At 39.2% G+C, this 25,227-nt stretch overlaps 3 protein-coding genes and 1 long non-coding RNA gene across 10 annotated transcripts; 1 reads left to right on the top strand and 3 right to left on the bottom strand.

Annotated features, from left to right (window-relative positions):
- The first annotated feature begins 180 nt into the window (after positions 1-180).
- LOC148916492 (protein FAR1-RELATED SEQUENCE 5-like) lies at positions 181-1,167 on the top strand. Its single transcript, XM_089055146.1, has one exon. It carries the CDS (start codon positions 181-183, stop codon positions 1,165-1,167), a length of 987 nt encoding a protein of 328 aa, XP_088911272.1.
- A 12,004-nt stretch (positions 1,168-13,171) lies between these two features.
- On the bottom strand, positions 13,172-14,405 carry LOC148916491 (uncharacterized). Of its 2 annotated transcripts, XM_089054865.1 has the most exons (5): positions 13,958-14,405; positions 13,757-13,850; positions 13,573-13,666; positions 13,375-13,493; positions 13,172-13,251 (listed from the first exon to the last, which is right to left on the bottom strand). In XM_089054865.1, the coding sequence occupies exons 1-4, from the start codon at positions 14,113-14,115 to the stop codon at positions 13,381-13,383; spliced, it is 459 nt and encodes a 152-aa protein (XP_088910991.1). In that variant the 5' UTR covers positions 14,116-14,405; the 3' UTR covers positions 13,172-13,251; positions 13,375-13,380. The 2 variants fall into 2 exon arrangements, with proteins under 2 accessions (XP_088910991.1, XP_088910990.1); XM_089054864.1 differs by having other exon boundaries at positions 13,178-13,493.
- A 188-nt stretch (positions 14,406-14,593) lies between these two features.
- Positions 14,594-15,250, bottom strand: LOC148916490 (uncharacterized). The gene is made up of 3 exons (XR_016127852.1): positions 15,165-15,250; positions 14,924-15,084; positions 14,594-14,828 (listed from the first exon to the last, which is right to left on the bottom strand). It is a non-coding gene; the product is annotated as an uncharacterized LOC148916490 (long non-coding RNA).
- Positions 15,251-18,083: 2,833 nt separating this feature from the next.
- On the bottom strand, positions 18,084-24,867 carry LOC103336049 (Pentatricopeptide repeat (PPR) superfamily protein). 6 transcript variants are annotated; one of them, XM_089054359.1, is made up of 3 exons: positions 19,994-24,867; positions 18,581-18,970; positions 18,084-18,476 (listed from the first exon to the last, which is right to left on the bottom strand). In XM_089054359.1, the coding sequence occupies exon 1, from the start codon at positions 24,289-24,291 to the stop codon at positions 21,592-21,594; it is 2,700 nt and encodes an 899-aa protein (XP_088910485.1). In that variant the 5' UTR covers positions 24,292-24,867; the 3' UTR covers positions 18,084-18,476; positions 18,581-18,970; positions 19,994-21,591. The 6 variants fall into 6 exon arrangements, with proteins under 6 accessions (XP_088910485.1, XP_088910486.1, XP_088910484.1 ...); XM_089054360.1 differs by having other exon boundaries at positions 18,594-18,970; XM_089054358.1 differs by having other exon boundaries at positions 18,600-18,970.
- Positions 24,868-25,227: the final 360 nt, after the last annotated feature.

The following is a 25,227-nucleotide window of genomic DNA, read 5'->3' as shown; positions in this document are numbered from 1 at the left end:
GTTTATTATTGGGCATAAGCATGAGTTACATTAGTTTGTATGTAAGTCTTTAATATTTCACCAGGGAATCATTTTCATATCATATGTTAGTTAATATATATATTTTAAAGCTCTTTGAAAGCATGTGCCAATGTTGGTATGATGGTGGTGAATACAGGGTTAAATTGCAAGAACTGTGCAATGGAGTGTGAAGGACAGGTGACATCGGAAGTAAGGTCGGAGTTGAAACCAAAATTGAAACTTGAATTTGATTGCTGTGACGATGTGTTCAATTTCTATAATATGTATGCTGCGAAAGCCGGATTCGGCATTCGGTGTTCTACAACGAGGAAGTGCACAATGACAGGAGAGGTAACAAGTAAGGAATATGTATGTTGTAAACAGGGGTATGCGTTGACAAGCACTGTTAGTCATAAGAGAAGACGTCGAGGTTGTACTCGAATTGGTTGCAAGGCTAAACTTGCGATATTGAAGATGAAAGACAAGAATAAGTACATTGTTGTAGGATTCAATGAGGTACACAACCATGACATGACCACAGTTGATAAATTCCATCTATTGAGATCTCACCGAAACTTAACAGAGGCTACAAAGGCCTATAGTGCAGATATGAGTAAAGTTAATATTCCGGTACCTAAACAGTTAAGCCTTCTTGAGGTGCAAGTAGGGGGATTGGAAAATGTTGGGTTTGTTAAGAGAGATGTCTATAATTATGTAAGGGACGTGTGTGGAGAGGTGATTGGCCATGATGCAGAGCTGCTTAAGGAGCATTTTATGACTATGCAAGAAAAGAATGAATCCTTTTATTTCAAGATGGAGGTAGATTCAGAAGGAAGGATGGGTAATGTTTTCTGGTCAGATGTAAGGTCAAGACGAGCTTATGGATTTTTTGGAGATGTGGTGGTATTTGATACGACGTTCAACACGAACCGCTATGGGATGGTCTTTGCGCCTTTGTTAGGCTTTAATAACCATCGGCAGACAGTGTTGTTTGGTTGTGCATTCCTAACTAGTGAAACCACGGATTCATTTGTATGGTTGTTAGAGGAATTCAAGAAAACCATGCCGGGTGAGCCACCCAAAATGATCATCACTGATCAAGATGCAGCCATGTCAAAGGCAATTGATGTAAATCTCCCGACAACATTCCATAGATATTGCATATGACATATCTTGAATAAGATTACAGAGAAACCCGGCATTGGAGAATGTTTTTCGGAAATGAACAAATGCATATGGGATATGGACAAGAAAGAAGAATTTGATGCGAAATGGGAGGAAATCATCACAAACAATGGGCTGCAAGACCATGCGTGGCTGTGCTCAATTCATGCTATGCGGGAGAATTAGGTTCCATCATATGTAAAACATGTGTTTTCGGCTGTGATGTCAAGTAGTCAACAGGCCAAAAGCTGTCATTCATTTTTCAAACAATAAATTAACCGGAAAAATACATTGATGGAATTCATTGTACGTTTTGAGAGAGCTCTTGCTTCACAAAGACACAAGGAGTTAATGGCTGATCATGTTGATTACAATGAAAAACCTCTACTGCCATTTCAAACACCAATGCAACATCAAATGGGACGCATTTACACTCGGGAAATTCTGGAAATGTTTGAGAGGGAAGACTTCAGAAGTCTTTTATGCTTGTTCAAACTTGTAGACGAAGATGAGACACACTGCAGATACAAAGTGAGTGAGCGGGTAAATCCGGGGGTGACACGGATGAAAGAGCTTGTGCATGATAAAGATGCCGATAAAGCTTATTGCAGCTGCAAAGGTTTTAAATTTTGGGGTATTCTGTGCCGACACATCCTAGCATTCTTAAGAATGAAGCAGGTTGACCACTTGCCAGACAAGTACATATTGAAATGATGGCTTCAAAGTGCGAAAAGCGGTGTAATATATGATAAGAATCACAAAGAAGTTAACGATTGCGTTGATGGTTTGCTTTTGGTTAAGAGAGCGAAAGTTTGCAAAGTTGCAAGTGAGTTGATTGATTCGGCTTTGTTGTGTGATGAAGGTTTTGAGTTGCTGGAAAAATCTTTTGAGGACATTCGTGGGAAGCTTACAACGTTGGTGTCATCAAGAGCTCATTTCGAAGAACCTAATGGAGATGTCGAAACTAGTTATCCCCAACTCAGAATCAAAGATCCACATCGAGTGAAAGTAAAAGGGCATGCGAAAAGAGTTAAAGGAGAAAAAGAGAAGGCAGCGCAACGACATAAACGTCGGTGCACTGAATGTAGGAAGACTGATCATGATAGACGGACTTGTCCAAAATTTGCCAGCCCGTAAGTGAATATGTGTTATATTGTGCTTTGAAATTTATGTTGTTGATGTTTATTATTATTTTTTTCCGATGTGGCAGCTTTTCATCTTCCGACACAGAACTTGGTGGTCCTGTTAGTGAGCATTTGCAGCCCACTCAGAGCACGCAAGACAATGAACCTACTATGACAGAGTCATATATGCAAGAGTTTGATTCCATGTATGGTCCCGTAGTTTGAGCACTTATTGATACTTATTTACATGTTTTTGAAAGTATCTGGAAGCGTTAGTGAATCTCAGGTAAATTCCTCATGTCCATTGATACGAACTATGGTTTATTATTAAACACATAACTATCTGGAAGAGTTTGATTTCATTTATGGTCCCGGAATTTTAACATTTATTGATACCGATTTACATATTTTTTGGTCGTGAACGGGACCATGCTTTCAATGCATAACTCGAAGTTTCGGATCCATCTTTTGTTGAAAGGTTGATGTCCCGGATGTCCTCTGGGGTTTGGGATTTTCAGAACCTGAAGCCCTTGTTTGAAGGAGAACAAGTTTGGGGGAATCATGCAAGGGGTTTTGTACACAAATTTGCAATAGTTGCAATGAATTTGAAAAGATCGAAGGGAATCTTGAAACCATGACTATGTGTCAGTAAGAGAATCTTGAAACAATCACTATGTCTCTGTAAAGTCTCACCCAACGAATATCTATGTAAGAGAATCTTGAAACAAATTGTCTCCCCACCGACAATGAATTAAACAAAAAATTGTGAGCACTATTACGAAATGAACGCTTCTAATCCGGAAGTTAGTGATCGAACTGTGATTGAACGAAATAATAAGCTACGTGTAAGCATGATCGGGCATTAACATGAAAATAGTAAGCATGATCGGGCATTCACATTTAAACACTAACCCAGATTGGGCATTCACATTTAAACACTAACCCGGATCGGGCATACACATTTAAACACTAACCCAGATCGGGCATTAACAAAAACAAACAACTGCTAAGGGATTGCGTACGGATTGATATAGCTATCACCACTCATTATCGTTGCCTTTTGCTGGTTGGTGGCCTTGCTTTGTTGGGTGTGCACCACTAGAGATGATTTCCTGTGCAATAGACGGGGTTATGGCATCCCACCAATATCTTTGTGGACATCCGCAGCGAACCGCCGTAATTTCTCAAAACCTTGGCTGAAAGCCATATACATTGCCTGGCCTTGGTTGTCGCCTCCTTTGTGGATGCTCAAAGATTCGTACGTAGCATCCTCCTCTGTCATATGCAAATCCTCTGCTGTGTGTTTTCTTCTTTGGGCACGAATTCTCGCTTCTCCTTTCGGTAACGGGCTTTGTTAACTTGCCGAGTCAAATAAGCCAACTTCGCTCACCGACACACTTTTGAGTCCAATAATGGACCAAGGAAGAGTTGTGTTCCAGTTTGTTCTTCATATCATTTATTTCCACAAATGATCATCGGAGTCCCCTCGCTATGGAGGAGGTTGGAAGCTGCAGCGGTGGTGGTGGGGACCTTGGATAATCGAAGGCATATTCCCATGAGCCATCGGAGTCCCCCTCATTCGCTTTGCCGCTTGAATCAAGCGAACATGTTGACAAAATCGTCAGATTGGGGGATTCGGCTGAAGGTTTGTATGCAAACAAGACGACTGGAAAGATGAAAAGAGATATGAAAGGCATGAGTAGCCCATGGGCATTAAACAACGTTTATATATTATGTAAGGAAGTTTTCCATTTTGTTTTTTCTCCTTTTGTCCCATCACTTTAATATATATATATATATTTTAAGTAATCAGAGTATTTGATTTAGTTAATCACAGGAGCCTCACATGATTAGTAAAAATGTTAGCACACACTTGAATTTTGATTTATCATGTTTGAATGAGTTCGTAGCAATTTGCGAAATTTTTTCCCCATTTTTGTATATTTAGTTATGAATTTTGTAAGAAAATAGCAATATTCATTTAAATTCACACGAAAAGGACGGATGTGGCAATGGCCACTGGCGTACACGTGTGCCCATACTGAAGGGGGATGCGGTCAGCTGTTGCCATGTGTGTTATTTCCTTATGTTTTAAATTTTGTAATGCAAAATGATTTAAAAATTGTAATAAATAGGAGAAAAATCGGAAAATTGCCCAGAAAATTGCTTCCAACTCCTTGTGCCATTACAACACTGGGGGAAGCTATAAATCATCCAAAGTGATTATGAAAACTTAATTTCGTACTTAATTTCATCTGATGTGACAATATAGAGTGTACACTCCATCTTTGGAATGTGGTGATAACTTGCTTTCCTTTTAACCGTAACATTATATTTTGCAAAAATTAGAAGTGTACTTCCTTAATGTTCATTATCTAATTTATAAGAAGACAAGTATCAGTTTCATTTGCTTCATATATAATTGTTTGGAAAAATATTTATATATTTTCTCCTTTCAAGTGACAGACACAATATGGTTCTTGTTATTTCATTGGTAAAATTATATATTTGAAACCAATAAGCAAACCTCTAAAATGCCAAGTTACGAACATAATTTGCTACCATATAAGTGATCAAATAAATGCTCAAACCTCAAAACTCACCCAATTACTTAAAAAAGGGGAAAACAAAAGCAGACTTCGAAATAAATTTATTCAGCACTGTATTTACTAATATATTTTTCTGCATAGCTGCATTATTTTATTCAAATGACCTAAAATGGAAACACACAAGAGCATTTACCTCATATATTAAATATGCTATGAACATACAGAGTATCGACATAAACAAACGATATAAAGCCAACCCTCCATTACTTGATTACTATGCGACATAAATACCTGGATTATCAACAAATCCACCTCTGTTGTTTCTATTCCATGCCTTTTAGGCGTTATAAAATAACACAAAGAAATATGTGATCAGAAAATAATATAAACAAACTTCATAAAAGCACAACAATTTATGTAGACAGAAGTACGCTTAAAAAATTAATAATAGTTTCCCCATTTGCTTACACTTGTCCTTCACGTCTTAGAGTTGGATACATTACCAAAGAAATATGAAAACTTCAAACCACAGTTTTTACACCTTCAGGAGCCCACACAAAATGCCAAAAAATGTACTAAAAAAGAACAACACATTTGTTCCGAACAAAATACTTACAACCCCCAAAATGAACTTTATCCAGGGACTGTTTACTCCATGGCGATCCCGTCCCAGTTGTAGCTTGGGACAACACATCTTGCAAACTCATGAACAGGTCAAACCCTTTATGCGTGCTTCGCTTCCTCATCTGCATGCACTCATTCAAGCATCAACCTTCAACACCTTTTCATTTCGCAAGCCAAACCCTCGCCATTCTTTGACCGATTGAAGGTGGAATTTCGCTTTCTTTTTCTCCTTCCCCAATGTTTCTTTATACCATCTTAGACGTATCTTCAGGCGTTTGATTTCCATGATCAACGCATCATGCCTCATCTTGCCAATCCGAGCAACATCATCGTGGTTCTCAGATGAAAAGTTTATGGATTTCACATCTCCATCATCAACATCTTCAGCTTTATTATTCCTCTGTGACAAAGGCTCTGCATTTTTTGCTGGAGTTGTTATAAGTATGGGGGGATTTTTGTAGGGGAAACAATTCTGAGTTTATTCTTCTTTGGAGCAAGTGGAGGTGCAATGGGAGATAAAATACTCTTACATTGGTATTTATAGATCAGTCCCCCTTTTTATTTTACCCGCCAAAATGCCAATGTTGACTTCGAGTGGGGAGCTGCAACTTTAGTTACCTTGAGAACTGGTGATGTCATATTTGCATTATTTGTATCATATACGATATTTTCAAATTCTTTACCCTTCATATTTAGTGTCATATTTGCGAAGATGAAACTGTTGAGTTGGTCATGTTCAAATGTAAGTTACCTTCACAACTTGTGATGTGATATTTGCATTATAAGTACCACAATCACATTTTTTTGTTATTTTACTGGTGATATAAGTTCATATTTAGTATCATATTTCAGAAGAAAAAAAAAATTGTTTACTTGCTCATGTTGAATTCAGATTACCTTCATAACTGGTGATGTCATAAACAGTGCTTTCATTTTTTGTACTGTTAATCGTGCGTTGATATGATATTTTGTTTCATACTTGGGTGTTAAATTATTCACATGCAACGAAGTTTACCTCCATAAGTAGCGATGTGATATTTGCATAATCATTATCATAAAATTTAATATTTTGACTGCTGACGTTGATTAGTAGTACTAGTATCATAAATGCGAACATGCCTAGGCATGGAGCCGCGAGAAGACCAATTTACCGCCAAAACCTGGATCATCGAGGTGTGTGAACTATCGTTTCACTCACACCGGTTGGGAAACGAAGCCAATAATACATTATCTAAACCCAAAGTTGTCTTCCTCCATAGTTTAGGTGATAGCGGTTCGTTCCAATATATACATTTCTTCCTCATTTGTCCAGACACACCCTTCATCAACTGTACACATACCTTTTGCACTCACTCTTTCCAACAACCCAGATGGACATGGTTTAAGGTGCTGCTGTTGGTTTCAAAGCACTCCTCTGAAGATCTGTACAACATGGCGAGGACATGCAAGTTATTTCAACAAATGCTGAATGATCCCGAGGTTTGGAGAACTGTGTCTGTACAGAAGTACCAGTGGCATCCTGAATGGTACGGCTTTGATCAAGAGAAAATTGTTGAGTTCTAGCAAAAGTACAAGGAACACAAAAATCCAGAAATCATTTACAGAGAAGCTGTAACTCAATTCTTCATATTGAAAGATGATGAGGCTGTCAACAACTTCCGGGTGGCGGCTAAGGCAGGGCATATGGAATCCTCCTATATTGTTGGCTTGCTAGGGCTGGTGAACCCTATGGAGGGCGAACAGGATGCGATGGAATGGTTGTGCCATCTAAGCAAAACGAAGCAAATTGACATGCAAGCATGCAGGGCATCATTTTTTAATCGACTGATGAGGTATACCATTTCCGGCGTGGTGACTCCTCCAACTTTTGTAAAGTTTACTGCTCCCACAACTTTTTTTCTTACCTGCGTTAACTGTGAGGGTAATCGGGAGTGGTTTTTCAAATTCCAATGGGGCTAGGAGGGCAACTACTCGACACGGTATCTACCGAACGCCTGTGAACCCCGCAAATGGAAGAGGGAGCTATCGCTGAGCGCAAACTCCGTAGGGAGACCTGTTGGATTTAATAAATTAAATATCCATGGTATGATATGGGTATTAAACAGTGTTTTGAGTTTTGTTTGTTTTTATTTACAGGGGAAGTTTACCTTCTGTTTAATGTTTTTAATTGAAGGTCTGTTTATTGTAATGTTGTACACTTTTAAGATCCAATTTCAGGACAGGTTTGTAGACGTTTCTATTCCATAGACCTTTGTAGCTTGCGTGCATATGTTTTGGATGGTTTTGGGTAAAAGCTATGGTTTCAATATGTGTTCTGAAATGGGGAATTGCTGGTTCCTATTCCCATTTCACCATTCGTGAAGATGATGACACCAAAATGCCAGGGAGGTTGCGTGTTGTCAACGCATGAGGGATTATCCTTTCACTCACACCGGGTCTTAGCCAACCTTGATCTTCTAAGATACTCTGGTGATTCTTTAATTACATTTTCACTTTCCCAACATTTCCTGATTTGTCCTGCATTTGAAAATATATTTCAAAGATAAAAAATAGTTTAAAAAAGAAATCTGAAATTCTATTTTCAATAACATAATGATTTAAGGGGGGAAATAAGTGTTGGGTATTTCCCCTTCACATTCGGAATTTGTCATGCAATGTTTACGATTGTTGCAACAACAACAACAATACAAAATTCTTTGACAAGTATAAGTCAAAAACTCCTTGAGAAGTGATTTAAATAGCGTATTTAACCAAAAACTCCTTGAGAAGTATAAGTCAAAACTCCTGACGGAGTATTCATCCCAATACATACTTAGGAAGTTTTCCCCCATTTTTTTTTAATTTTCCTGTATTTTTTACGATTTTCTGAAAAAAAATAAAATACACACGGAATGCCAAGTGGCGGAGCGAGTGGGGAGCTGCAGACTCAATACACAAGCATCCCTATGGTGCCACACGCCCCTTTTCAAATTTTTTATTCATTTCCCATTAAATATTCATTTAAAAATTGAATTGAAGGGGGAAAATTTCCAAAAAAAATCCTCCGCACTCGTGATTTACATTTCCTTCGATGAAATATCCGGAAAAAGGCCGCGTCATATAAATATTCATACAGAATTAATGTGATCGAACAAATAAGAGTGTAGGGTTTGAAAAGTGTACTAGTGTTTTCATTTGCATCATCCAACACTAGGGTTTGTTCCCGAATTTTATTTTGCCCTCACACCAAAATCCGTTATTCTACTTTCGGTACGAAGTATTCATTCCGATACATACTTAGGAATTTTCCCCCATTTTTTCTGAATTTTCCTGTATTTTTTACAATTTTCTGAAGAAAAAAAAAGGAATAAAATACACATGGAATGCCAATTGGCGGAGCCGGAGTGGGGAGTCTGCAGACCTCATGACACGAGGCGCATCCCCATGGCGCCATACGCCCTTTTTCAAATTTTTTATTCATTTCCCATTAAATATTCATTTAAAAATCGAATTGAAGGGGGAAAAATTCCAGAAAAAATCCTCCAGACTCGTGATTTACATTTCCTTAGATGAAATATCCGGAAAAAGGCCGCGTCATATAAATATCCATACGGAATTAATGTGATCGAACAAATAAGAGTGTAGGGTTTGAAAAGTGTACTAGTGTTTTCATTTGCATCATCCAACACTAGGGTTTGTTCTCGAATTTTATTTTTCCCTCACACCAAAATCCGTTATTCTACTTTCAGTACTATGTATTCATCCCCATACATACTTAGGAATTTTTTCCCCATTTTTTCTGAATTTTCCCGTATTTTTTACGATTTTCTGAAAAAAAAATGGAATAAAATACACATGGAATGCCAAGTGGCGGAGCCAATGGGGAGTCAGAGACTCATGACACGTGGCGCATCCCCATGGCGCGACACGCCCCTTTTCAAATTTTTTATTCATTTCCCATTAAATATTCATTTAAAAATCGAATTGAAGGGGGAAAAATTCAAAAAATCCTCCGCACTAGTGACGACATTTCCTTCGATGAAATATCCCGAAAAAGGCCTCATCATATAAATATCCATACGGAATTAATGTGATAGAACAAATAAGAGTGTAGGGTTTGAAAAGTGTACTAGTGTTTTCATTTGCATCATCCAACACTAGGGTTTGTTCTCGAATTTTATTTTTCCCTCACACCAAAATCCGTTATTCTACTTTCAGTACGAAGTATTCATCCCGATACACACTTAGGAATTTTTCCCCCATTTTTTCTGAATTTTCCTGTATTTTTTACGATTTTCTGAAGAAAAAAAATGGAATAAAATACACACGGAATGCCAAGTGGCGGAGCCGGAGTGGGGAATCAGAGACCTCAGCGACACGCGGCGCATCCCCATGGCGCCACACGCCTTTTCATATTCATTTAAAAATCGAATTGAAGGGGAAAATTCCAAAAAATCCTCCGACTCGTGATTTACATTTCATTCGATGAAATATCCGGAAAAAGGCCGCGTCATATAAATATCCATACGGAATTAATGTGATCGAACAAATAAGAGTGTAGGGTTTGAAAAGTGTACTAGTGTTTTCATTTGCATCATCCAACACTAGGGTTTGTTCTCGAATTTTATTTGTTCCTCACACCAAAATCCGTTATTCTACTTTCAGTACGAAGTATTCATCCCGATACATACTTAGGAATTTTTCCCCCATTTTTTCTGAATTTTCCTGTATTTTTTACGATTTTCTGAAGAAAAAAAAAAGGAATAAAATACACACGGAATGCCAAGTGGCGGAGCCGGAGTGGGGAGTTGCAGACCTCAACGACACGCGGCGCATCCCCATGGCGCCACACGCCCCTTTTCCTTTTAATTTTTGTCTTACTTATATTTTCATTTCATAAATGCCTTTAAGGCTACGGTTTAGGGTAAAAATATTATTAAAAATTCCCCACAGCAATGCTTTTCATTTTCCCGCTCATGTATTAGGTTTAAACATATAAAAAAACATTCAACTTTGGAATTTCCCGCTCACGGATTGTCGGGACTAATAAAGGCGAATTCAAACTTCAAACTCCATATATATGTTTTGACCAAATAATAAAATCCAATTCCTTTTCAGAATCGGAGGAAAATAATTTCGGGGTTTTGACCAAATATTTGGAAGGGTATAATTCTTCTATTTTCTTCATTTTCAACTCTGGGCAAAGAGATGTCGATTTCTTCATTAAACACTGAAGCAAAGAGGTGTCGGCACTACAATGCTGAGATGGTGAAGTTAATTTCCAAATCCGAAAGGAATCAAGGCAGACCGTATTGGAAGTGCTTCACAATATATGTAAGTATAATCTTCCTAAACCTCGTATGTAAAACCAAATAAGCTGTATATAATAAACAGAATCCGAAATCAAACTGCTCCATATAAAAGAATATGGTTTGATATTGTAATCCCAGACTGAAAAATATAGTTTGTATTTTTATTTTTATTTTGTTTGTATAGGGAGCTACAAGGTGTAGTGGCTATGAATGGGTGATAGCAGCCAACACCCCAAATGAATCTGACATTCAAAACCAGGTGGATATGAAGGAACTTAATGCATATGCTGAAGTAATCCGTATACTGAAGGGCATTCATAAAATCCTCCTACTCATGTTAGTTCTATCATTTCTGAATTTGGCTGTTAAATTGATGAAAAAGCAAGAAATGTTTTGGGTTTAAGTATATGTTTTGTAATTTTGTAATCCGGATAGCTACATATAAGATGTGTTGGAAATGTAGAAATATAATTACGCCTTCAGCACAATTAGTTAATGACAAACTTCAACATTTCATATGCCTGCATCTGAACTTCACAATCGTGTTTGCCCTAAACAAGATACATTACTATTTATTTGACATTTGAAAAGAATCATGCACCATTTAGGGTTCGGGTCAGCATACAGTCAACAATATGTGTTCAAGGTCATAGAGCTTGTATTTGAACAAAATACAAAACTTATTATTTAATTTTAAGTGAAAAGAGGGAGTTGGATCATAAAAAAGACTTTGTTTCTTAACAAACAAGTGTTTATGCCTAATAAATCACGGTCATGAACTGACCGAAGGGACCTCCTCTCAGCCCTAGCACCTACTTATGAATTGAAACGACCACGTTTCGTTAGGCATTTCGCCCTCCTAAAAACAAAAGAAAAGCTGCAAAGGCAGAAACCTCTCGGCCTCGCGATCGCGGTATTATAGGTCAAGCCGAAGGCCGTAAAGGCCACGGTCGAAGATACTGTGGTTAAATCGCCACGTGGCCTCAGGGTCCCACGCCCCATTTAATGAAGTAATGCCTCTGACTATCGCAGCAAGCCCACTAGTCGCAAGAAGCATTTAATGCACGAGGAGAGGGGAAGTGACTGAAGTCAGGATTTGTAATGGAAATCAGAGTGGTTAGGCGCCAATATTCTCACAAGTAATCTTACAACTTGAGGTCAGATCACTAACCACCAGACCAGGGCATTAAATGTGTTCCCACAGCCAAGAGGGCAGAACCCACGATCAGGGCAGTGACTGAGATTTACCAGGATCTATGGGGGTCACACCACCATGCTTCACGATTCCAAATGCCGATTTGACTACCCACTTGCCCCGATCATACTCCACCATGTAGATCTTTTCGGCCTCGATTGTCCCTCCAGGACTCCCCCTATAAATGCTAAGCTCAAGACTACATTCAAGAGGTTCAAACACCAAACCAAAAGCCTCCCACGGAGCAAATTATATTTTCCTGTCATGCACTTTCAATACCTTTATTTGCTTTCCTAGGAGTAATGGTAGATTGTAAGGAAAATCCATTCATCAATATATCATACGACCCTTGATTTTCAAGGCGCCAGAGCACCATCTCTGTTATCATCTCATTCACCCCATATATCATACGACCGTCGCTCTCTGACCAACACCACCACTAAACGGCCTTGTAGCTCAGCAAAGTGAACCCGACGGCCGAGATCGGCCTCTCTCGCCACAATCGCTTGATCAGAGTCGAACTCAAAACAGGCACATCATTTAACCCAAACCTCATCACCATCTCGATGCACGGTAGACCGTGCTGGCACGCCTGAGCACAACCGCACCGCATCCAAAAAGGACGCCACGTGTTAACGCACATCCCCTCGGCACGGAGTACCAGGCCGTGAGATTTACGCAGGCAACAACAAGAAAACTACCTTTTCAAAACCTTACTAAAATAGAAAGGGGAAAGATGCGCTCAAGCCTGCGAAGAAAGCTCTGCAAACTACCCTTATATTAATATTATTATACAAAGGTTGGTTTGGTAACTCGTGAATATAAGGTCTGTTACCAACAAAATTGCCCACCCGGTTCAATTAACATTGCATGTTAATATACTACACTACACCCACCCAATTAAAAGTTAACTTTGCAAGTTATAGTATCTCCTACTGAATCACAGCTACGAATATCCTCAGAATAACTATACAAATGAGCTTCAACAGATACAAGGGCATGGCGTCATGCGAAATCTTGGCCAGTCTACATTCGAGGTCGAAACTCGCAATATTTGAGGATGTACATCCCACAGTCGCCCCTAAAACATATCGAAGAAGCTGTGATTCATTGTACAACAAATCCATTTCATAAGACAATCCTTTAGGTGGAATATTACTCATCCGCCTACTTGTTGGGGTGCATCCATGACGCGAATAACTGGCCACTGCTGTTCAATCGACCCGCCAATATATCCAGATTCCTTTAACAACCGAGGTAGCATTTTCGCCACCGGCTGCACGGCCCATTGGATGGCTTGAGTTCTGCACAAATATACTTTTGAATCATATGCCCTTATCTCACACTCTTTTAAATCGACAAGAAGTAAGATGCAGTGCTTCTGCCTTTGTAGGTTGAAGGGCAAACAAACACGATTCACAGACTACCATGATTTAGCCAACTTCAGCCCTTCGCCCTTGACCATTCCCAGTAGACCCTTGCTGTGTGGCTTGTCCTCCTTTCCCACATACGCCTTCATTTCCTTGTAATCCAAGGCAACACATTTCTGCATAGTGGCACCCGAGTTATGCATCATAACGGATATCAAATTTGAAAATAAACAATGCTTAAGAAATAATACAGACCTGAAAAGTAGTGTCCAGTATTGTCCATGTAACCTACCCAGTTGCCAGACCTCTCGTGGCGCTCCCGTACCAAAAGCAAGGCCATGTCTATGTTCTACATAAAAGGGTTGTTTCCATTATTAAATCAATAAATCACTACATAGCATGGCAATTTCGCCAAAATCGCAAATCAAACAATGCTTACCGAGTCATCCAACCAACCATCCTTGGTCAGCAATCGAACAAAGAAGTTATGCGAACCTTCCATACCGTCTTCTCCACATAACCGCACATGTGAACTGTATTTGTGAATCATTATTATTATCAATTCCGTTTCACTATTCACTCAATAACTAATCATAATAAACAATTTACATTTCACGAAGGATGGGCAGTGGGAACTTACTTTTCTTCTTGTCCCCATTCCCAGCAGAATTTCGCAACCTCCAAAAGGGAATCATGAGGAACAGGCCTGAGGGGGTCAGCAATTGTGTCCTCCAAAATATTAGGAATCTCCCAACCTGTCCATGGAGTTTCCCTCACCACTGCCTTTCGCCTCTTCATCACAGGGCCAAGAATCTCACTCTTTCCCCGACTCTTTTGCCGGACCCCAACTATAACATATTCGCCACATTCAACCTCAGCAGTGGACGTGTCAATCTTTCGAGGAGGATTCGTAAGAAATTTAACAAGGGTGACACACACCACACCCGAATCATCCCAATTTATATCCGGGGGTGTATATTGCACCTCTTCTTTAGCATTTTGTACACACTGCTCTCTCGATTCGGCTACTCCACCATCCTCAGTTTTATCACTCTCCTATCCAAAGATCCTCAGTCTTCTAACTCTCTTGTCCAAAGATCCTCATCCTCGCCTTCTGACTCTCTTCTCCAAAGATCCTCGCCTCATTCCTCTCCTCTCCAAAGATCCTTAGTCTTATTCCTCTCCGCTCCAAAGATCCTTAGTCTTATTCCTCTCCTCTCCAAAGATCCTTAGTCTTATTCTCTCTCGCCCAAAGATCCCCAGCCTTCCTCGCTTGCATGCCTCGTACACTTTTCCAAGCATAAAACTCTCTCCTCTAGCTGACCCTTCTCATGGTACAATACTCCAACCTCATTCCTCAACTGCTGCACAACAGAGTTTAACTCATCAAGGTCCTTACATACCTACAGACCTACACCGGGTGCATCAAATTCAGGAATATTTGATCCCCAACTCCAATACGGTTGGCTCATCTCCAATTGACTTGGTCGTAAGAGGCGTAGTATAATAGGCTATCAAACACATAGAGTTAACAGGTCATACACAATACTAAACAACTTTCTTCATGAAACGAATTTAGTATTGAAATAAATTATTAACTACACACCTGTTTGCTTTGAAATATATAAGCGTTCAGCTTTCTAAACTCAGGCACTTTATCCGTGGATTCCCACCGGCAAATTCGAGGGACTAATGCAGGTTCCTCGATCCGCTTACAATATCTAAGGGGGGAATTCTCAATTCAGCGATTAATTCATACATCCAAATCTACAACAAATAGATTATCAAAGTCAGTACTTAATTACGAACTAAAATTTTACAAACACTAATTTTGAACTACATCATACCTGGATAGCATAGCTCAATCCCTTTATATTTCATGCAGGTCAGTTTATTCTTTTAGGCTTCTCATCTTCCACCTTTTCTTCCCTTTCTCATCAACTCCGCACCGCCTTTTTCCCTTTTCCTGCCCTTTTCCTTCCCATTTTTCTCTTCATCACTCTCTTTCTTCCCAGGAGCAAACAACAGAGAATCTTGCAGACACTCAAAAGATATAGATCCCCACGGATAATTGTTGAATTCGTCCATTTTATGAACCAAATGTAAGTACTCCTCGTTTATCTTCACATTTTGGGGTTTACCCATTATCACAAACTCCACAAAATACAGCAGTCCCAATTTGAACGAGTCCTTGCTTCCTCTTTCGGACTTTAGGAATGCATTTTCTAAGTCACTGCAAGTAATGTGACCCCTGTTGCTAAAATGCGCTCTCATAAATCGATTATGAGCATCCCTCCCGGACGTTATATCAGGCTATGTTCCACATTTCATACCACTTATTAAACAAAAATCCTTTACACTGAATTGGGCAATATTGGACCCTATTGCATAAGTAAGGCCCAGCATGTCCTTAACACCAAGTCCTCCGACTCGCCGGAGTGCCAGAGCATGCACAATTTGACCACTAAATGCAATTTTATGGAGGCCCAACAGGTGCCCAAAACAGCTCTCTCTAAATTTTTTCATAAGCAACTCACTGAAATGAGCCCCAAATTACACAGGACTGAATGCGCCACACACATATTATTCACCCGTGCAGCATAGATCTTTGACTCCGGCAAACAAAGTTCGAACCCACATTCCATTTTATAACTGCAACAAACACCTTTTACTTAAGAAATGTATGATACTGCTCACACAAGTATGAACACATTAACATACAGAAGTGATACCTACTGACAATATTATCTACACATCTTCATCACATTAAGATACATAATGAATACCTACAAACACTATTTTCAACACATTCACATACATAATGGATACCTACTAACACTATTTTCAACATATTAAGATGCAAACTAATACATTATTTTCAACTCATTAACATACATAATTAATATCTACAAACACTATTTTCAAACATTCAGATGCATAATGGATACCTACTAACACTATTTTTAACACATTAAGATGCAAAATTGAAACACTGTTTTCAACTCACCTACAAACACTATTTTCAACACATTCACACACAGAACTGATACCTACCAACACTATTTTCAACACATTAACATACAGAATTCATACCTACTAGAAGATGCATTGATCCTTCTGCATCCCAAATCATCTCATATTCACAGTTAAGATTCAATTTTCTCTTCTGCGTTCTACTTCTAATGGTACTTATTCTTTGTTTTCCAAACCCTATTAAATCCCTAAAATGATGTCATACACTCACACCACTAGATGGGCAAAGCAGGATTACAATGACCAACACATGAAGGTTCCTGGAATTTTAAGAAAAGACAACAAGCAAGCACAATGCAAAAAATATAGGAACAACCAACAGCTGTGAGTCTACACTTCAACAAATTACCACAATGAATTGCGATAAAAAGACAACCCAACTTAAAGTAAATAATATTTAAACTGCATAAATACTTTAAAAATTAGTTACTATGCTTCAACAAATTACTAGAAACTAGAAAAAGACGCAAACAAAACAACTGACGCCAATTTATATTTTTGCAAACACAACTACTACAGAGACAGACTACTCTTACCCAGAAAATCAAAGCCTAAAATCCTACATCAGAGACAGACTACTGTTACCCAGAAAATCAATGCCCTAAAATCCTAAAAAAAAATTAAACATTAAGTGATTTAAACATTAACTGAATGCAATATAACATGCAAACTTTAATATGAATGAAAGAGATGGAATTCGAGAGAAACGTACTTTCTCAGACGTTCAAATGAGAAATATTAGATGAAGGAGGAAGTGAAGGAGCCAGAGCACACCAGAGAGTTTCTGCGACAAGATAAATACACAAATTTATGTCTGGTAGGTATTTTGGGTTCATTCATAAATTCATCAATTTATTGACAAGAAAGGTGCGACTGGCCACTGTCAGGAAGAAGAATGGCGCGTTTTTTCAAGCAGCGTGACTTGACACTTGGGCTAAAGGGAACTGCAACCTACCCATTTTTACCATAAGCTTGCCTTTTCTCTTTAGCCGCTCGGATAATTTGATGGCTGGATTTGGTTCTCATATAACGCTCGCACATAAGCGCTCTCACTAGATAACCGCCCTTGGTTCAAATGGGACTCTTCCCCAACCGCGAGCCCATCCACCAAGCCATCAAGCCTCCAAGATCACCGCCAACGGCGAAGACCAAGAAGAACAGCAGAAAGGCAAGATAAGAGACAAGTTGAGCCGCCTCGAGGCCCGAAATCGGTTAGTGTTGCTGCCCAAAATTCTATCTTTCGAAGAGAACGCTCAAGTTTCACATGAGCTTGCCGCTGAAAGCTCGCTTCGCTCTATCAAAACGACGTGGTTTTGGTGGGTTCCAATGAGAAAGTAGATGCGGTCGAAGAAAATGACGGGAAAGTGGAATACTTGGGCAAGGAGGTGTAGAGCCCCTAGAGACAATAATGATGTGGCGAAGATTGCATCAAGGCGGCGAGCAACCACGGATTGGCCAGAAAGTGTTGTCAGACGTGTTGGGCCTGTTTAAAAGACAATTTTTTTTTCCTTCACACATGGCATTTAATTTAGCTAAATAGTGGGTCCCATTAGTGCCACATCAGCTTTTTTAATAGAATTTTTAACAAACTTGACGATGAGAGGCAAAGTGAGACAAAAAATATCGGTCAATGGGACAAAGTGGATCACTTTAACCTTGAGAGGGGATAAGTAAAAATTGACCAATGTTTCAAGGAGCACTGTAGCAGTTAAGCCTTGATTATATAAGCCATATTTACCTTTAAAAATATAACAAAATAAAATGATATTTGCAAATGGAGTTAAAAAATTTATAAAGTGTCAAATTGCCACTTAGGTATGAAATCCAAATTTAACATCTTACATTTGATATCTCCCGGGGAAATGCTCCAAGAGAAACTGATGAGGAAGAAGGTCGTGTACTACTAAGAAATGCTTCCCTGGTCCTCCTTAAAGACTACCCCCTGACTGTAAGACCCATCTTACTTGCCCTTCTCAACCCCATTTTGATCAAACCGTGGGACCATCTGAGCACTTATTTCCAGAATGGTGCCTGAGATGACACTCGAGCGTGGTGATTGACGAGTGCAAGGAGTGGATGTGGAATGAACTCTACTTAATCTCCCTCATATGGAATGCCTTTTTGACCTGCAAGGAAGTAACAACTTGAAATGTTAAGCTTCATTTTAAATTAATAAATTAACCTTCATTTTTAAAGCTATTAAGCTAATCTAAATTGAAAGGGTCATAACTGGCGTTTTCTACCCTTACGGTTAACTTTGAACCCATGGTTGTGGGTTATAATATCCATGTGGATGGGTTATATTCTGTGACCGCATTCCAGTACCATACAATAATTTCACCCTAAATTGAAAGACAACTGGAGTGGGGTTTAAATTCTCCCACTTTTTGCACATATGGCAACTGAAGGAGACAAATTTTTGGAATCTGATAATGCCGTCTACTTGAATTTTGCTTGGGAAAACATTCCTGGTAGTCCTCATTTTGGAGAAGTCCATATATTCTTCTTTAGCATCAGTAACTGTTGAGTTCACAATCTACAGGTAGCGTCAGATAAATCCCAGCTCTACATCGTGGTTCAAAATAATCCTCACAAATTGCTCCTGCAGATGCATGTCCAACTGCACAGAAGTACAATCAGTAAGTGACTGAGAGGTCACAATTTTTTGTTCTTTTTTTATTTTGGAAAAGAAACTTGTATTAACAGGTGAAATAAGTACAGAACGAGATGAACAAGAAGCCCATCAGCAGGATAAAAAACCAGACTCTCCAAAGATTGGAAGATTATGTTTAAACATAAATCACAAAGAGAAATAAAAAAAATAAATAGATGGAACCTGTAATCTCAATAAAGAAAAGAAATTAGATAAATCACAAAGTTCTATACTCTATAGAGCCAGAGGTAATGCCAAAAGCAGCAAGTGAACAAACCAGAGACCGACAACCTGAGGTCTCAAAGAAACAGCAACAGTTCACCCACAAAGCAGATACAGCAGAATCCCATCGTATGGTTTTGCTTCCATTCAAAGAGCCAATAGGTACGTCTCAGGCATAATTTGGAATTGAACCTAACTCGAAAATCATCAGAAAAGCACCATTCTCGACATGATCATTTTCCTTCCCTCTCTGGCTCTTTGTAAAAGGACTGATTTGGGTAGAGACAGTTAAGGTCTTATACGGAGGACACGGTAAGAAAATTATTTGCGCCTCTTTTGATGAAATTTAAAGTCAGAATTATTTCAGCAAATCCCACCAGTTTTCCACACATAATTTGCTAATTTCCTTGTTGATGATACCAAACAAGGAAATTACCATCTTGCATCTTTGAAATCCTGAGTTTTCCTATATTCTGAAATAAATTTCTGCATTTCAATTCAATGCAAGTATTTGAATACAAGATGAATTTTTTACAAAAGAAAAACAAAATAGGTGATTTATCTCTTTTTAATATAATATGCCAAGCCATGCCAGAGAATATGAATGAAAGTTTTTTAGGTTCAGTCATATTCCCCTAAAATGTCGCTCTAAATGGTGGTAAGAAATGAAAAAACTGAACAAAGTTAGCATTCATTGTTTGTTTGCAAAGGAACAAAAGTTCGCTTTGATTGTAACCATATTCAACTGAACTACATAACTAGTCATACCTTGTAAGTTAGGAGATTGCTGCGAAGCCTTTAGTTTTTCCTTCTCATTGTGTAAGCCCATATTTCAGTGTAGTCTTTTGCAACAAAGAAAACATACCTGTAAGGCTGTGAGAGTTTTCATTAAATTATCATCTTTGCTAAGACAAAATTCATTGGAGCAACTTAGTTTTAAGGATTAATAATGTACACATTAGAAAATAGAAGGAAGGATAACAGAATTGTCTCATCCCTATTTGCTAAAGTTTTGAATAACAACCTTAGTAATTCCAAGCTTGTCAAAGCCACAATAGAAAATATCGACAAAAAATGCAATCTGTCCAGATAGAGGTTAGTACAGGAAAATAAATTTGCAGCACGTACATCATACATGTGGCAATCGATTTGTACTAAGCCACCAAACAGAGTACAAAGAGGAACCACATGTCATGGGAAACTATTTGAATAAGGATTAAGGAGGAGAAATAGTTCTGCTAATTAAATAACCACACAAAACTTCTATAAAAACATGCATCGTATTGTGAATTCTCTGTCAAGGTTCTGCACAGGACATAAAAAACACATTGTTATATGTTTAGGGTGTTTCTAACAGTTGAAAAAATGAATAACACATAAATCTAAACACTCCATCTAATCAATTGATGTAGAACAGCCCGTAGGTTTTAGAATAAACACTTGAGCAATAGAACAGAGAAGAAATAAGAGATCGAGGAGAAGAATTAGAGATCGAAGAGACGAAGGGAAAGGGAAGGAATCAGAGAGTTTAAAGTAAGGAAATTTATCATTAAACAAGTCTGCCTTAAAAGATTACAAACAACTCTATTTATAGAGGCAAAACCCTTTTTAGTCTAGGAAAAGGAAAAGGAAACTTTAAGAAATAGGAAAGCAAATTAACTAATAAGAGATCCTTCAACAACAAGGAATCTTTAACTAAATTAGGAAAACTAATCATAGGAAAACTAATCCAAGTAGAATTATAAAAACTAATAATATGCATTCTGCATCATCAATCTTACCAAGGTATGAACTTAATATTATCATGCTGAAAAATAAGTCTTAATCAACTTTTGTAACATAGAAAATATACCTGTAAGTCTGGGAGTTTTTATTATTTTATCATCTTTGTTAAGACAAATTCATTGGTAAAGAATTAGTTTTAATGAATAATAATAATGTACACAATAGATAACAGAAACAAAGACAATAGTTTTGTATCATCCCTATTTGCTAAATCTGTGAACAACAACCTTAGAGTTCCAAGATTGTCGGACACACCATGGAAAATATCAACAAAAAGGCAATCTGTCCAGATAGTCTTGCCCATACATGTTACATGCGGCAAAGGATTTGTAGTAAGTCACCAAACAGAGTACAAAGAAGAAGAAATTAATTGAAACTAGCATGTATCGCTATAACTTTAGGGTTCCCGTTTTTCCTGAGCAGTTGATAAAACAAAAATCACACAAATATAAATGCTCCATCTATACAATCTTACCAAGGTATGAAATATATTATCATGCGGCAAAACTTGTATAAACTTTGCAACTGTGTAATGTCTAGTAAATTTCAGACACTGCACTAGTGACTTCAATGAAAACCAATCAAATAAATAGCTTTGTACGCTCTGTTGGATGAAACCCTTTCCGGTACATCACTTCTACCCATCTCCTTGCCTCAGAAGTCCTCCCATGTTTAAGAAAACCTTGTACTAAGGTGTCATAAGTCCACCAGTTAGGCTCATACCCTTTCTGGCACATCTTATAGAACAATGCACAAGCACGGTCCATATTGGTCTCGCTTAGTCTTCTCAGCAACATATTGTATGTGTACACATCTAGCGGAAAGCACTTTTCAATTATTTCTTCCAAATTCTCAATATCTTGGCTCAACCTGACACGACCAGAAAATGCACCAATAAGCAGACCAAGCATTGAACTATCAGACTTCTCATTTGGCACCTGTCTGAGTTGAACCCAAGCCTCGTAGAGCTCTTGACTTTTCAGAGAATGCAACAGAAGTATGTTACCAGTAAAGGATGTAATATGGCGGCCAACTTTCTCCAAGTCATTAATGAGATTTACTGCTACATGATATCCTTGTTTCCAGCACAACAACTGTATAAGAAACTCATAACAGTCATCGCTTGGAACCACTCCCTTCTCTCTCATTTCCTTCAATAAGTCAAGTGCAATATCCGCCCTTTTGACCTTGCAGAGACCAACAATCATTGTGCTGTATAATCTTCTCCCCATCTCTCTTCTCTGGTGCAGGTCATTGAAGAAGTTCAAAGCATCCGAAATTCGTTCACTCCTCAAATAACTCTGCAACATAAGAACATCAGATCTCAGATTGGGCTCAATCCCACTTCGCTGCATTGTCTCATATACTTGTCTAGCCAGATCGGGCCTTTTCGCATGCCCAGCTCCATAGATGAAAAAGTTGTATATTTGACAACTAGGTTCCCGACAACACAATTGGAGTTCTAACAAATTAAAAAATTGCTTATCTGGATTTTCCATATCACATAGACAGCAAATTACATCTCTGAACAGGTTACGAGTCGGTGAGTGACCCCTTTCTTGCATTTCAATCAGAAGTCTGGCAGCAATATCACCCCTACTTGACTGGTTAAAACCATGTATCAAGTTAAAGTATGTACTCTTTTTAGCAACTTTATTTATTCTGTTGAGTTCCCCATGTATTAAATAACCATCTTCTACCCTCTTAGTTCTACAAAGAGTTGTAATGAACTTATCATATGTGGAACCACTTGGCATAAAGTTCCGCTCTAGAGCAAAAATAACCAACTCCTTCATCTTATCGAGCTTTCCCTCTCCGCACAAAGCATCTGCAAGTATAGAAAATGTTTTCCTACCTGGAAAATAACCTTGTTCCATAGAATTCTTCAACACTCCATATGCTTCGTCCACGCTGCCATCCCCACAGAAAGTATTTATCAAATAGTTGTAAGCCATACTACTAGGAGAGAGCCCAAACTCAGATTTCGAATTATACAACTCAAGAGCAATATCAACCATTCCTGCTTTGCAAAAGAAGCACAAAGCAGCATTCATGGTGACCTTATCAGGGAAAATCTGACCATCCTTCATCTCCATCAACAAATCACAAACCTCCTCAAGCCGATCCTCCCTCAAAAGCCTACATATCAAAGTATTGTACCTAAAAGTATCAGGCACATACCCTTCCAATGACCTCTTGTTATGCAGAAACTCCAACGCCCCATCTAACCTTCCAGCCTGAACAAGATCACGTATCCACACACCATAGACACTCTCCATGCGTTCCACCCCAGCGTCCTGAAACTCCTCCACCAACTTCCCGGCCTGCTCAAACTTATTATTCTTACAAAGGGCATGCACAAGAACACTCACGGCATGCCCATTGACAGCCCTCTCGTCAGACAACAATTTACGCAAATGCTTTTCAGCATCATCCAGCAAGTTCTGCTTACAATACCACTTGAGCATGACGGAATGAGTGATCCCGTTCTCAAAACCCCTCAAAGAAATCTGCTTGGCAATGACCTGAACAGCATCAAAACAATTCTCTTCCACCAAAGCATTCAAAAGAACATGGTAAGCAAACACATCCAGGTCAAGCCCCTGAAAGCGCATTTTACCAAACAGTTGGAGTGCAATGTCGGGTTTGCCAGCCACAGCATAACCCATCACCAAAGTGTCGTGAAATCGAACCGTATGCGCATACCTCTGCTTCCTGTAGGTGGACAGGAAATCAAGCATCAGTGACATGAGCTTGGCGCGAGAAAGAATCTTGAAAATGGCGTTGAAGGTCGCGCGGGTGTGGTTAAAGCCGGGCTGGCGGCCGACCCAGTCGAAGAACTTGAGACAGGAGAGGACGTCGTGGCCGCTGCTGCCATAGCGGAGCACCTCCAAGACGAAGGTCTCAGAGAGGCGGAGGTTCAGATGGGCAAGCGCCAAGTCGGCGGAGGAGCGGTGGTGATAGTGAAACGACACGTCGTTGGAGTTGTCGAGGTCGAGGACGGTGTTGTCGTCTCCGGTGGTCTTGAGGATCTGGAAGATGTGGTCGAGCAACGCGTCGTTGCTGCTCTTGAACCATTCTTTGAAAGAGAGGACGACGTCCTTGGCTTGGATCAAGCAGGCGGTTGATGTCGTTGAAAACGCAGCACTAGGGCCAAAGCAGAAAGAACAAGGTGAGCAGGGACCGGAGCTTACAAAACCATTGGCATTGAGTAAGGAGAAGACATAGTGGTAGTTGGTGCTGGCCCTAGATTTGGATAAATTTCTCAGAGAAAAAAACATATTATCATCAAGAAGAACTAGGGTTTTGGGGGAGGAGGACGGTTCTTTCAATTCGAGGGCTTTGGCACGAGGAATGAGGATTTGGGGTTTATTTGGGTTCAGCCATAGTTTCGAAACCCCTCTAGTTTCCGAACCCAGACAGTAAGCTTGTAGCAGCCACAGTTGCAACTCGCTTTAACGCCGTAATTGTCATGTATGCACCGGAAATTACCAACATACCACTGGTTCAAAGATTTATGCTGGTGTACCACTTTCAGACTTCACATCCTCCAAGCCCCGTTGGCCCTGTTTGGTGAGCTGAACTGAATATGATTTTTTCATTTAAAATGGACATGAGTCCAGACTATTGTTTGGTGAGCATAAAATGCATCATTGACTAGATGTAATTATTGGACAACAGTCCATAATAACACCGTCTCCAGAATCCATCGCTAGGCATGGGTTTCGAAACTAGCCACGCCTCCTTATTCACTGATTCACGAGAACTTGCTCTGGTTTATTTTGCTGCCTTATATTCTCATCTCTCTCTCTCTCTCTCCCTTCCCCTTCACCGTATCTTCGCATCTTCTAGTCGGTCCAACAAAACTTGAGATTTGATTTAAAGGAGGCCTTGTTCTTGAGATCTTATGAGGGAGCCTTGCAATTCTTGCTTGTTTGGCTCTTGTTTACACTATAATCAACCAAGCATATCCAGACTCAAAGCGACTAACACGAAGGTAGACACGCATTCTCCCCTACCTCCAAGGTGCAGACACCGCCAAGCTCCCGACTGTCCAAGCTATCGATTGCAGAACCTAATCTCCAAGACACGTGTCACCACCACAACGAGTTGCACAAAGTCCCACATCGAAGCTTTGTGCAAACCTCCCACTTTCACCTCCTTATAAATAGGGAACAGTACCCAAGTAAAAAGGGTAACTACTCTCTCACTTTTAC

This window comes from Prunus mume, linkage group LG6 (assembly GCF_029339155.1).
Source record: "Prunus mume cultivar Tortuosa linkage group LG6, ASM2933915v1, whole genome shotgun sequence".
Lineage (NCBI taxonomy): Eukaryota > Viridiplantae > Streptophyta > Magnoliopsida > Rosales > Rosaceae > Prunus > Prunus mume.
This window is presented reverse-complemented; position numbering and strand designations above follow the sequence as displayed.

What these genes read in the sequence shown, in the direction of transcription:
- LOC148916492 (XM_089055146.1), top strand. Translation starts at nt 181, where the DNA reads ATGGAGTGTGAAGGACAGGTGACATCGGAAGTAAGGTCGGAGTTGAAA.
- LOC148916491 (XM_089054865.1), bottom strand. Translation starts at nt 14,115, where the DNA reads ATGAAGAGGCGAAAGGCAGTGGTGAGGGAAACTCCATGGACAGGTTGG. An exon ending in ATGGTTGGTTGGATGACTCG is followed by an intron (nt 13,667 to 13,756) that starts GTAAGCATTGTT and finishes CCTTTTATGTAG; the next exon opens with AACATAGACATGGCCTTGCT. An exon ending in TACTGGACACTACTTTTCAG is followed by an intron (nt 13,494 to 13,572) that starts GTCTGTATTATT and finishes GCCACTATGCAG; the next exon opens with AAATGTGTTGCCTTGGATTA.
- LOC103336049 (XM_089054356.1), bottom strand. Translation starts at nt 24,291, where the DNA reads ATGTTTTTTTCTCTGAGAAATTTATCCAAATCTAGGGCCAGCACCAAC.